The following is a 13978-nucleotide window of genomic DNA, read 5'->3' as shown; positions in this document are numbered from 1 at the left end:
CTAAGCTCCTAAATCCCATGGGCACATTTCCAAATTCCACATCTTGTAACAAAGCAAAGACTTGAAGGGTTGGTCTATATGCAAGATGCCACCAGCAAATTGCCGCTGAGGTGCATAGAGTTTCCAACCAAGGAAAGGCCATAAATGTCCCATTATACCCCAGTTAATGTTGCTTTCAAGAAATGGCAACTTCACATGGGCAAAGGGGAGATTCTTAAAAACACGAAAGTTGTTCCTTCATCGACAGATGGGCCATTATTTTCAAGGCAAAGAAGATAGGCAGAACCTGCTCCTAATTGACCTGGGGTAAAATTGTCTAAAAAAAATCTAATCTAAATCATTTCCCACAACTCTAAGGGTGCGTCTACATAGCAAAGTTATTTCGGAATAACGATGCGAGCGTCTACATAGCAAATCCGTTATTTCAAAATAATTTCAAAATAACGGATGGCTTCTTCCGACTTCTGTAAAAACATTCTACGAGGAATAACGCCTCTTCTGCAATAGCTATTTCAAAATAAGGCGTGTGTAGACACTCCACTGCTGCGATTTCGAAATAGCCCCTCCCCAGGGCATTCTAAGTTATTCCCCCTGGGGCTGTAAATCGAGAGAGCACATCTACATTAGGGAAGCCGGACTCAGATTCATTTGGAGGTTTCCCTGCAGTGTAGACATGCTATTTCAAAATAAGGTATTTTGGAATAACTATTCTGCAGTAGCTTGTTCCGAAAAAACCGTGCAGTGTAGATGTAGCCTAAGTGACTTACGAGCTCAAGTCACATTCAAGTAGGCCCATGTTTCCCAAGGTAAGAACATTCCTAATTCCCATTGGCTTGGCTGAGAGTTGGGTACTGACGGTGTGTCTACAATGCACTGCAACTGGAAGTTGCGTAGCTTCTTATGATGCAATTTTGAAATAGCTTATTTTGTCATAGGGCGCTGTCTGCACAGTGCCAAATTTCAAAGTGAAACACTGTTCTGAAATGTCCCTTACTCCTCGAGGAATGAGGTTTATAGGAATATCGGAGTATTAAGCACGAAATAATAACCTTACTGTGAAGATGTGGGATAGCTATTTTGGGATACTCTGGTACTTTGGGATAATCCTGAAATAGCGTTGCAGTCTAGATGTACCCTGAATGACCAGAATACCTTTGACTTTCTGGCCTTTAAGACAAGTCAACGGGAACATGGAAATGTTACCCCCAGACCCATATTCTGTGGAAGATTTAGATCGACCAAGAGAGTTTGGTGACTACGGGCATGTCTACGCTGCATTTCAAAATAACAAGGGGTGTGTTTACAGAGCACCCTAAACTCGAAATAAAATATGCAATCTGCCTATCTTATCTCGAATCGATTTGGAAATAGCTTATTTTGAAATTTGGCACGTCTACACAGCACCAAATTTTGAAATAATGTGCTGTTTCGAGCCATCCCTTATCCCTCGTGCCACGAGGTTTACCGGGATGGTGAAATAGCCCACCTGTTATTTTGAAAAAAAATATTTTGAATCAGTGGGCGGCCTGTGTCAACATGGGGTAGCTAGTGTAGACATGGGGTAGCTAGTTCGGGATACCTCCGCTATCTTGAAATAGCCATGCAGTGGAAACATATCCTAACTGCCCCTTTAGGTGCCCAAATCCCAGAGTTAGCTAACACTGGTATTCTCCGAAAGCTGTATGCACTTCCATTTCCTGGGGTCCCCATTGCCTTAATGCCTACTCATGAGGCTCTGTGCATGAACACTGAGGCCTCTTGTAGCATCCAGATGAATAGATTTCAAGACCAGGAGGGCCCATTGTGATCTTGTAGACTTACCACCTGTATGACACTTTCCACGGAATGTCCCCAAAATAATTCTTAGAACAGATATTTTTTTGGGGGGAAGGGGAGGAACATCCAATCCTGATTTTAAAATAGTAAGAGAGGCAAAATCGGCATTGACCCTTGGTTAATTTTTCCAGTGAGTAATTAATCCTGCTGCCAAACAGGTAAGTCTTGGTTTCCGGTCTGAAAGTCTTATTTCAACTTCCAGTCGTTGGATCTTGTGAGACCTTTTTCTTCTGGTTGGAAGCTTCCATCATTATGTTTCCATCATTAAGTTTGCAGATGATACCAAGCTGGGAGGGGTGGCAAATGCTTTGGAGGATAAGGTCATAATTCAAAATGATCTGGACAAACTAGAGAAATGGTGAGAGGTAAATAGGCTGAAGTTCAATAAAGACAAATGCAAAGTGCTCCACTTAGGAAGGAACAATCCATGTCTCTCACACAGAATGGGAAGCGACTGTCTAGGAAGCAGTCCCAGAAAGGGATCTTGGCGTCATAGTGGACCACAACCTAAATATGACTCAACAGTGTGACACTGTTGTGAGCAACACACGAGAAGTCATTCTTCCACTCTACTCTGTGCTGATTAGGACTCACCTGGAGGATTATTTCCAGTTCTGGGCACCACATTTCAAGAAAGATGTGGAGAAACTGGAGAAGTCTAGAGGAGAACCACAAGAATGATTCAATGTCTAAAGAACATGAGCTATGAGGGAAGACTGAAAGAACTGGGCTTGTTTAGTTTGGAAAGGAGAAGACTGAGAGGGGACATGAGAGCGGCTTTCTTTGCAACAGCATCCCACTGCTGACTCATATTCAACTTGTGGTCCACTATAACCCCTAGATCCCTTTCTGCCGTACTCCTTCCTAGACAGTCGCTTCCCATTCTGTGTGTGCGAAACTGATTGTTCCTTCGTAAGTGGAGCACCTTGCATTTGTCTTTATTAAACTTCATCCTATTTACCTCAGACCATTTCTCCAATTTGTCCAGGTCATTTTGAATGACGACCCTATCCTCCAGATTAGTCGCAACCCCTGCCATGAGGGAAGGAGACAGGACTTGATGACCTCTCAAGGTCGTTTCCAATTCTAGTGTTCCGTAATTCTATGATTCAATGATTTATTTCAGAAACTTCCTTCTGATTTCACTAAAAGCAACCCTGGATTTCCCCGAGGAGCATCATGCCAAGAATGCAAATGCCCTTTTTGACCTCAGGGGCCCAATGGAAATATCTTTACCCCAAACCAATTTTTGTCAGTAGTTTTGGGAGTAAAAGATCACATCAGCAATTCTCAACACTTCTGTTTGAAATAAGGGAGACATCTTTTTTTAATTAAATCCCGACATCCTTGAATTACAGAGTAAGAGCTGCTCAAATCCTGAGAGAAGTTTAAAGTTTTCATTTCCCTTTCTTTATTTTAACTACATGAATTGTCTTTGAATGCCAGAAGGGGATTTTAAAGGAATACATTAAATCATATTTCCTCCTTTGTTTCATCAGCTGTGAAAATATTAATAAAAAATTCTTGGACACACAATACCTCAGGACAGGTCGATCAGCTGTACATTTAAGAACTCCTGGTGAAGCTCGGAAAACATTAAGTTTCGTTTGAGGTGTAAAGTCGTCTTTGAGCTACACATTCCAAACCAGCTGTAGGGAAATGCTTTGTGGGTAAGTCTACCCACGGGTATCCCGTAATAACTGGAGGTATCCCAAAATAGCTATCCCACGTCCAAAGAACACATCTTCTATTTTGAAATTATTTTCAAAATAACAGACATACTATTTCGGCAGCCCGGTAAAACCTCATTCCACAAGGAATATGGGTTGGCTTGAAATAGATGCCCCAAATTTTGAAATGGCCTTTTTCAAAAGAAAATCAAAATAAGATATGCAATTGGTGTAACGCACATTGTGTACCTTATTTTGATTTTAGAGAGCAGTCTAGTTGTACCCGGTGTGCTAACTGAATAGCTTCATCCCTGTTTTCCTTAAGGCATCTTTCACCTCCCTGTTTCTGAGGCTGTAGACAATGGGGTTCAGGATTGGAGTCACCACGGAGTAGAAGAGAGAAAGCAACTTGTTGACATCTGGGGAGAAGCTGGCCTTGGGACGCAGGTACATGACCATGGCCATCCCGTAGAACAAGGTCACCACGATGAGGTGTGAGGAGCAGGTGGAGAAGGCCCGGCGCCGGCCCGTGGTGGACCGAATCTTCAGGATGGTGGAGATGATGTAGAGGTAGGACACCAGGATCAGCAGCAATGGCAGCAGGAGGATGATAGCTGCTCCCACCACAATCTGAATCTCATTCCAGTAGGTGTCGCCACACACCAGCCGCAACAGCGGCTGGATCTCACAGAAGAAGTGGTCGATCACGTTGGAGCTGCAGAAAGGGAGGGTAAAGACGAAGATGGTGTGCTCCAGAGCCACCAGAGTGCCGCACACCCACGAGCCTCCCGACAGCTGAAGGCAAACCCTTTTGTTCATGATGGTCGTGTAGCGCAGAGGGTTGCAGATGGCGCAGTAGCGGTCGTAGGCCATCGACACCAGGAGGAAGCACTCGGATCCAGCGAAGAACAGAAAGAAAGCCAGCTGTAGGGCACAACCCAGAAAGGAGATGGTTCTGCGCGTGGAGAGGAGGTCGGCCAGCACTTTGGGCAGGGTGACGGAGGTGTAGCACATCTCCAGGAAGGACAGGTTCCTGAGGAAAAAATACATGGGGGTGTGGAGGGCTGGGTCAACGCTGATGGCGACGAGAAGGAGGAGGTTGCCCAGCACAGTCATGATGTAGAGGCATAAAAAGACCACAAACAAAATGAGATTCCCATCGCGGTGGCTGGAGAAGCCCAAGATGATGAACTCAGTCACGGAGGTCTTGTTCCTCATTCTCTCCCACAGCACCTTGTACATGGAGAAACAGAAAGGAAAACTGTACGTTGGTTGGGCACAATGAATTAAACCTAACTAGCTATCCCATACACCTCTCTCTCTCTCTCTCTCTCTCTGTCTCTCTCAATCCGTCTATCCCCATCCATCCATCCATCCATCCAAAAACTGTACATTGGTTGGGTACAATGAATTAAATCTAACTAGCTATCCCATACACCTCCTCTCTCTCTCTCTCTCTCTCTCTCTCTCTCTCAATCTGTCTATCCCCATCCATCCATCCATCCATCCATCCATCCAAAAACTGCATTGGTTGGGTACAGTGAATTAAATCGAGCTAGCTATCCCATACACCTCCTCTCTCTCTCTCTCTCTCTCAATCTGTCTATCCTCATAAACCTCATCTATCTATAGGAAAGGAAAACTGTGCATTGGTTGGGTACAGTGAATTAAATCAAGATAGCTATCCCATACACCTCGTCTCCCTCTCTCTCTCTCTCTCTCTCTCTCTCTGTCTATCCTCATAAACCTAGTCTGTCTATCTATCTGCCTGTCTGTCTGTCTGTCTGTCTGATATGAATCAGGATTGACACCATTTTGGATCTAATGTCTTGTCACAGCCCTCTAAATCTGGAGTAACTTTCCTGAATTCAATGTTTTTCTACCTTCTCTCAGGATCCCTGCTTTTATATTGGTGTGTGTAAATAAACTCAGTGGAAATACATCCATTCTGTGCGAGCATCAAAGGCGCATATATTTGGATCAATGCTATTATAATTACATAAAGCGTAATCACATAATTACATGAAACAGAGGTTCAACTGGACCTGGTGGAGTTTTTACTTACCCTGGTGGAATTTGTGAGAATCTGCATTCGAGTCTCTCATAGGTCAGTGTCGCCATTTATCTCATTTTCTTCGGGTGTGGGGCACAATCAAGGAAGTTAGGCTGAGACACCTCAACCAAGACCATGGATTGGTTTATCCTAATTCTATTGTGTAGACATTCCACCTCTCTACATGAGAAACACATGTTTGGTGTATGTTATTCAGAGTGCTATGCAGATGGCTTCCTTCTTTTCTCTTCTCTACAAGACCGACAATAGGCCATTGACTTCAGTGCCTGTATCCCTCATCACACTTATTTTGTCTGCTCTTTCTTTATCCTCCCTACCTCTATTTATCCACCATGATCCACCCATTAATCTTTCTCTTTTTTCCATAGGTGAAATGTTTACCAATCCTCTTCATTTCCACCAATTTTGCTCTTACGTAAGAACATGAGTGCACAGTGAATCACACGAGTCATCCATCCACCCAAGGGTCCTCCTTCTCACAGTGGCCGGTGCCCAGTGCTACAGAGGGAATGAACACAAAAGAAGAGGGTTAAAGAGAAAATTTCGATATGCAGATGATTGTGGTATGACAACACACACGAGATGTCCAGGGTATTGAGAAAGGGTTCAACAATGACCTCTAAAATATAGAACACTATGTCTGGAAATGGAGACTGAACTCCCGATAAGAATCGAAAACCACGTTGAAAGTGACGTTCTTTGTGAAAAGAGTGAAACATGATTTTACCCCAATGTATCTCAACTGTGCTGCCTGGTTCTTGGACAATTTAGAGAAGGTAGTAAGAGCCTGCGTAGTTCAGAAAGCCAGCTAGATTGTTAGGCTTAATGATTACCATTTATGGTTCAATGTCTAGTTGGCAGCTGATATCACGTGGGTACTTCATTGGTCGGTCCTGGGGCTAATTTGGTTGCTCAGCTTCAGTCATGATCAGGATGTTGGGTTGACTCGCACCCTCAGCAAGTTCACAGAGGACACTAGTGGAGGGAGTAGTTGATACATTGGACGACAGAGAAACCTGTACAAACTGTAGAATTGGGCCAAAAGAAATCTGATGAGTTCAGCAAGGATAAGTGCATAGTCCTACACTTCATACAAAAGAATCCACAGCATTTCTGCAGGGGAGGGACCAATTAGCTAAGTGAGTTATGCAGAAAAGGATATAGAAATTAGAGTGGATGAGAAGTTAGAGATGAGTCAACAGTGTGTCCTGGTAACTGCTGATGAGCCAATCTTCCATGAACTTAGCTAATTCTTCTTTGAACCCTGTTATATTTCTGGCTTTCACAGCATCCTGTAGGAATGACTTTCTCCAAGGTGACTGTGCTTTGAGTGAAGAAAAACATCCTTTTCTTTGTTTTAAATATGCTGCCTATTCATTTCATTGGTGGACCCCGATTCTAGTCTTACGTGAAGGGCTGAATACAACTTCCCTTTTCACCTACTGCACATCAACTGTGATGTTGCAGATCTCTCTCATTTCCCCCTCTTACTTGTCTCTTTTCTAAGTTCAACTAAAGTTTTTAAGTTGCAGTGGGGGAGGTTGGAGATTAGGAAAAAACGATTTCCCTTGGAGGGTGGAAAATCACCGGGATGGGGTCCCTAATGGTGGAATCCGTCCTGGCTCAACAAAGCCCTGGCTGGGGTGATTGAATTGGGGTTTGTCTTACTTTGGGCAGGGGGCTGGACTCGATGACTCCTGAGCTTTCTTCCACCCTAGGATTCTATGAGTGTATGACTATTCTTGGTATATTTAATTTTGCAATGAATCTGAGATTCCCCCATTTAATCCTAATTTCATGATCAAATAAAATGTTGACAACTTAGCCTTTATGTTGGAACCGTATGTTCCCGTGTTAGCATTTTGACAGGCAGAGATAAGTCAAAACTGTCTGATAATATTGGATTGAAATTTAGACAAAGTCAACATGTTCCCGTGCAAATGTCATCAAAGCAGCCCTTTCTGATGGTGGAATTTTCCACTCGTTTTGCTATTAGCTGCAGGGGAGTCATCCGTGGCTTTCAACTCACAGAGATGTGAAAGTCGGGACTTCAACTTGAAAGTGGAATGCATTTTGGTGGGAAAACAATAATAGAAATGGCACGAGAATCTCTAAATTCAGCTCTATTAGAATAATCAGGAGAAAATTAATGTATTTCTAGTCAAATCAAACAAGGCTCACCTCCTCTGTCGCTTTCTCTGTGATTACCAAAATATTTAGTCATGGATGGAAGTGGACTATTTAAGAGCTTCTTTGGACTCTCCAGGGAACTGGTTTCTGGTGTATCTCAAAGGACCCATTACGTGAAACTATAACACAACTATTCAATGGATATTCTTCCCGCAATTAAATCATTTCCCAACATGTAATGATTTCGATAAAAATAGAATATAGAGCTTAATGTTTTGTGCCATTGGGATACAGATCCTGTTGGCACCCAGGTACCTAAATCCCCTGGCAGATATCTAAATGCCACCTCTCATCACTAAGCAATGACCTCATGGCTTGGTCCAATTGTAGGACTCCTCTCATAAAATGCCATCGATTTTATACTGTTCCCACCCAACGACAAGAGCAGAATGGTCACAACACACTTCTCTTAACACAACTGAGAACATAATGGTTTCCACCCATGACGCCTCCACCAAAGGGAGTTTCTTAAAAACAATGAATTTTCATATTATTTTCAGTGTAACTAAGATGATCTCAGTGTCACTCTAATTATTATCGGGTAAGTGTTTTTTAGATAATCGATGTGATTTACAAATGTAAGTGTTGTTTATTAAAGTGATTTAGGCACCCCGAATCATGGCTTTAAAGGTATTTTTGTGCATAACTCCCCTTGACTTCAGAGAATTATAGGAGCTTATGGGCTGGCTCAGGGAGGCTAAACCCAGGCCTGCCTCTTCCACCAAGGCCCCGCCCTTTCTCCAGGCCCCGCCCCCACCTTGTCCAGGACCCCAGCTAGTCTGTCAGTTGCCCTGTTATCCATTGCAGGACCCCGTTATGTCTTTTAGTCACAGCGTTGCACTTCGAGATTTTTTTACTATGACCCCCAAATCGTTTTCTGTCCCACCATTTCCGGAGGTAGCCTGTCAATATGGCTGGCATTCTTTGTGTTCAGATGTCTACATTTAAAGTCAGACATCTTGAAAAGCAAATGGTTGGCTTATGCAAGTGTCACCAAGAAAATCAATGTCCTCTTCGTTATTTCCAACTCCCTAATTTTTGTGTCATCCACAAATAAGATCAGTGCTGATTTGATGTTATTGATAAAAAAATATTGACTGGTGTATGGCAGAGAATTTATCCTGCAGGTGGCCTTGCTACACAACCTCCCATTCTGCTATGGGTCCCTGTTTACAGTTAAACTTTGAGGCATAACAATTAGCCAGTTCTTAATGCATTTAATGTCAGCCAACTTACTCGTATAGCATTCTACATTTTTAATAAAAATACTGTGCCGTCTCGATACTATGTTGTGCATAAGGCCACGTGTGAGCTGCTAACTAGAGAAGCGAGGCACAGTTTCGCCAACGTCACTTCTGAGTCCGAATTCGGAAGGCCTGCTCAGTGGATACCTAACTCCACACAAAATGGCCAAGGAAGAGGGCCTCCCACATAACTCTTGGTGCACTGGCTGGGATGACTAGTTGCCATAGTACTCAGTCCTTGTTTTAGTGCTCCTCTATCTCATGAGCGTTGAAGAAAGAGAGAGCCTGAAAGGTCCGGCCTAGAATGAGGCCTAAGGCCTAAACTAAAGTCAGGCCCTGTTGGTGTGAACTAAATTTAGCGGGAGTCAGACAATGAGCAAAAGTTACTTATGGAATCATAAAATCGTAGGGTTTGAAGAGACCTCAGGAGGTCATCGTGTCCAACCCCCAATTAAAAAATTGAAAGACAGGCCCTATTGCCAAGACTGTACAGTGGCCAGCATGAACACGAACCCACCACCCCTTTCCTTAAACATTCAGGCTACATCTACACTGGCATGATTTTCCGGAAATGCTTAAAATGGAACAGTTTTCCGTTATAAGTATTTCTGGAAAAAGCGTGTCTACATTGGCAGGATGCTTTTCCGGAAAAGCACTTTTTCCGGAAAAGCGTCCGTGCCAATGTAGATGTGCTTTTCCGCAAAAAAGCCCCGATTGTCATTTTCGCCATCGGGGCTTTTTTGCGGAAAAGAAATCTGTGCTGTCTACACTGGCCTTTTCCGGAACAGTTTTCCGGAAAAGGACTTTTGCCCGAACAGGAGCAGAATAGTTTTTCCGGAAAAGCACAGATGATTTTACATTAGATGGTCAGTGCTTTTCCGGAAATTCAAGGGGCCAGTGTAGACAGCTGGCAAGTTATTCCGGAAAAGTGGCTGATTTTCCGGAATAAGTGGCCAGTGTCGACACAGCCTCACTGTCCAGAATGAGAACTTGGCACAGATACCGCGAGCACTGAAGAGGGAAACATCTTCCAGCTGGCTAGCATAAGGCCATCCCCAAAACAACGTAAAATGATGTGGTTTGGCTGAAGGGATGAGTCGGGATGTTTCTTCCGAAATATCGGGAAGGTAACAAGGGGAGGTAACAACCATGCCATGAAACACGTAAGGAGGTACGTAAGTTGTTTAGCCCAGATGGTTTGTCTCTATTTACCAATGTTAAGATACTTCGCCCTAATATTCACCTGGCTGAAGGGAGACTGGAAGGCCCCGCCCGGCTGCTCACAGAGTTAGTCCATGGTAAAAGACACGCATGTTTCAGCGTATGTGTAAAACTGACCTCTGTCACTCACAGCATGCTTCATTTCTGCTCGACTTGGTGCTGATGAGGCCTCAGTTGGAGGATTGTGTTCCGGGCACCACATTTCAGGAGAGAAGTGGAGAAACTGGAGAAGGTCCAGAGAAGAGCAACAAGAATGGTTTAAGGTCTAGAGAACATGAGCTAGTAGGGAAAGAATTTAGTTTGTGTAGTCTGGAAAAGAGAAGGCTGAGGGGGGACATGGTAATGGCTTTCAAGTATCTGAAGGTATGTCTACACTAGCCACCCTAGTTCAAACTAGGGTGGCTAATATAGTCATCGAACTTGCAAATGAAGCCCGTGATTTAAATATCCTGGGCTTTATTTGCATGGTCCGAGGCGCTGCCGTTTTTAAATGCCCCGTAGTTCAAACTCCCTGCCTGCGGCTACACACGGCACAGGCTAGGTAGTTCGAATTAAAGCTCCTAATTCGAACTACCTAGCCCGTGCTGTATGTAGCTGCGGGCAGGGAGTTCGAATTATGGGGCATTTAAAAATGGCGGTGCTCGGGAACATGCAAATAAAGCCTGGGATATTTAAATCACGGGCTTCATTTGCAAGTTCGATGACTACATTAGCCACCTTAGTTTGAATGAAGTTGGCTAGTGTAGACATACCCAAAGAGGCTTTTATGAGGGAGAAAAATTGTTCTCCTTGGCCTCTGAGCATAGTACAAGAAGCAATGGGCTTAAATTGCAGCAAGGGAGGTTTAGGTTGGACGTTAGGAAAAACTTCCTAACGGTCAGGGTGGTCAAACACTGGAATAAATTGCCCAGGGAGGTTGTGGAATCTCCATCTCTGGAGATATTCAACAGCAGGTTGGACAGACACCTTTCAGGGATGGTCTAGGCAGTACTTGGTCCTGCCATGAGGGCAGGGGACTAGACTTGATGACTTCTCGAGGTCTCTTCCTGTTCTAGTGTTCTATCATTAACAGCAAACCTGGCCAAGCACACTCACCCCTAGTGATTTTCTTGAAAATCTCAGCTGAGGCCTGCTACATGGGCTATATGGGCCACTCCAGCACGGCCCCCAGCCAGAAAACACACCCAGCCAATAACGGAGGACCACAAATAGAAAGGATTTGAACAGGGAGCCCCAACCTCTCTGGGCAGTGTCCTCAACACTGAGATGTTTCAACACTGGTCCCGCTCAATCTCTCCTCTAAAAACTGCTCCATTACTGAGAAATCCTTGCATATATATTGGGCCATAGAGCACGTGAGAATGACTTCAAGTCGCGTGGCTGGGGCATTCCCTTGGACCCAGGACCCCAGTGCTCTGCTTTGATGACTCTAATGTTCATGTAGCATAGCACGAACTCCATTTACCAGGAGAGGCTGAAGGAAGCCCAGAGCAGAATATCCATCAGTTCAGTCGAGACCCTCAACTGAGAAGTAGGAAACCCCTCTACAAATTCCTTCTCCTCCTCAGACAGAAGGAGAACTGAAGTGGGAGATCTTCCACCTCCCAGGAAAATACCTTAGCCCTCAAGCTAAAAATTACATGGCAGCTGCAGCTGCACCGAACTCGTCCTCTGGGGTTCCCAACCCGAGGAGGATACTTTTCTTTAGCCTGAACCTAGAAACTGGACTCCAATTGAGGGGCAGAGTTAAGGGTACAAACACCTCAATGTGGCCACTCCCATTAGCTGGATGAGGCAGCTTTCCATACTTCATAGAGAAAGACGCTGTGATTAATTATAATACGTATCCTGGGATTGGAGAATGACAAAAATGAATTCAAGTTGCAGTGGGGAAGGTCTAGGTTGGATATTAGGAAAAGCGATTCCTATAGGAGGGTGGTGAAGCCCTGGGAGGGAGTAGAATCTCCATCCCTAGAGGTTTTTAAGGCCTCTCTTGAAAAAGCCCTGGCTGGGATGGTTTAGTGGAGGTTGGCCCTACTTTGGGCAGGTAGTTGGAGTCGATAACTCGTGAGGTCTCTTCCAACCCCTGTAATTCTATGATTCTATGTATTGACTATAGCATGAGACATAGGGTGCCCTAGGTCCCCCAGCTGAAGCCATGTCCACGGTGGCCCGGTGCGAGGTGACCAGAATGGGACTTCCCGCAGATTGAAGGAGAATAAGCATTTCCAAGTGTCTGTTGCTCACTTATATGCATTGTTCGGCCTGTGCTTATTGATGTGTCACATTGCAGCAGCTGTGCAAGGATTAAATTTGTGCTCCTCTAAGCCAGCCTTGAGGACTGCTGGTGAAAACACTGGGTGTTCTTTATCAGATGGCCTTCAACAGCCAAAACTCCCCTTGCTAGCTAGCCGAGAACTTCGTATGGTATAAATATTATGACCTCAGCTCTCAGCCCCATGGGAACATTGAGAGTGGCATTGGGCCAACTCGCAGACACTCGGTAAGCAGCTAAAGTATAAAATCACTGGGATTCCCACCCCTCTGGGAGTCTCACCAGGGACTTAGACCTTGAAGGGTGCCTTAGGTTCCCCAGCTGAAGCCATGTCCACCGTGGCCTGGTGCGAGGTGACCAGAATGGGACTTTCTGCAGTCTGAAGGGAGTAAGCATTTCCAAGTGTCTGTTGCTCACTTATATGCATTGCTCGGCCTGTGCTTATTGATGTGTCACTTTGCAGGAGCTGTGTAATCATTTAGCTGTATTATGCCTGGTAATAGTAGTGACATAGTGAGATTAATAAAAGTAACTATCCCTAATCGATTCTGTCTTGAAGTGCATCCACAACCCTGTTGGGCCCTGCTCTTCTGGCTTAACATTGACCATCAATGCAATCCTCCTCTTAGACCTCAGATGTCCCATGTGCAATCTCATGATTAGGGCCCTACCAAATGCACAGACCATGAAATCTTGTCTCCCCCTCATGATGTCTGGTCTTTTGCCTGCTTTTACTCTATGGGTATGTCTAAACTATGATTTTTTTCTAAAGAGGATATGCAAATTCCATCAGCATTTGCCTATCTTCTTCCAATCTCACTTTCGAAAGAGGATCTTTTGAAAAGTGAAAGTAGTTTTTCAGGAAAAAAAACTTTTTTGAAAAAACCCCCACCTAAACTTCCTTTTTTAAGGAAGAGTGGGGGGTTTTTTCAAAAAAGGGTTGTTGTTTTTTCAAAAAAAAAAAAAAAAGAACGTGTCCACGCTACTTTCACTTTCAAAAGATCCTCATTCAAATTCCTGTGGAATTTGCACATCCTCTTTCAAAAATTGTATGTAGTCTAGACATAGCATATGTGATTCCGATTTCATAGTGGAGAATGTTTCTCAAAAGGGGGGTTCTGGCTCAAAGGAGGGTTGCATCGGGCAGGGGGAGGGGTCCTGGCATTGCCACCCTTACTTCTGCACTGTCTTCAGAGCTGGGGGGCTGCTGGCAATGGGCACCGCTCTGAAGATGGTGTCCCACCAGAAGCAGAGAGCTCAGGGTGGCCGTATTACACTCTTCCATCCTTTCTTCTCTACCGCTGTCTTCAGAGCTCAGGATTGGGATCCCTACAGCCTCAACACTGAAATTCCAGATTTAAACCATTGAGATAATGAAAATTACAATTTTTAAAACACTATGACCATGAAATTAATTAAAACGTGCCTGAAAAGATATGCTGGTCTAGACTCGGGAACTTGGCTTAAG

At 44.3% G+C, this 13978-nt stretch overlaps 1 protein-coding gene across 1 annotated transcript; it reads right to left on the bottom strand.

The window, feature by feature from the left end:
- Window positions 1–3797: 3797 nt before the first annotated feature.
- LOC102456727 (olfactory receptor 10C1-like) lies at window positions 3798–4724 on the bottom strand. Its single transcript, XM_025187345.2, has one exon. It carries the CDS (start codon window positions 4722–4724, stop codon window positions 3798–3800), a length of 927 nt encoding a protein of 308 aa, XP_025043130.2.
- Window positions 4725–13978: the final 9254 nt, after the last annotated feature.

The sequence above is a fragment of the Pelodiscus sinensis genome, chromosome 30 (assembly GCF_049634645.1).
Source record: "Pelodiscus sinensis isolate JC-2024 chromosome 30, ASM4963464v1, whole genome shotgun sequence".
NCBI classification, from domain to species: domain Eukaryota; kingdom Metazoa; phylum Chordata; order Testudines; family Trionychidae; genus Pelodiscus; species Pelodiscus sinensis.
Note: the sequence above shows the minus strand (reverse complement) of the source record. Positions and strands in the feature narration are given on the sequence as shown.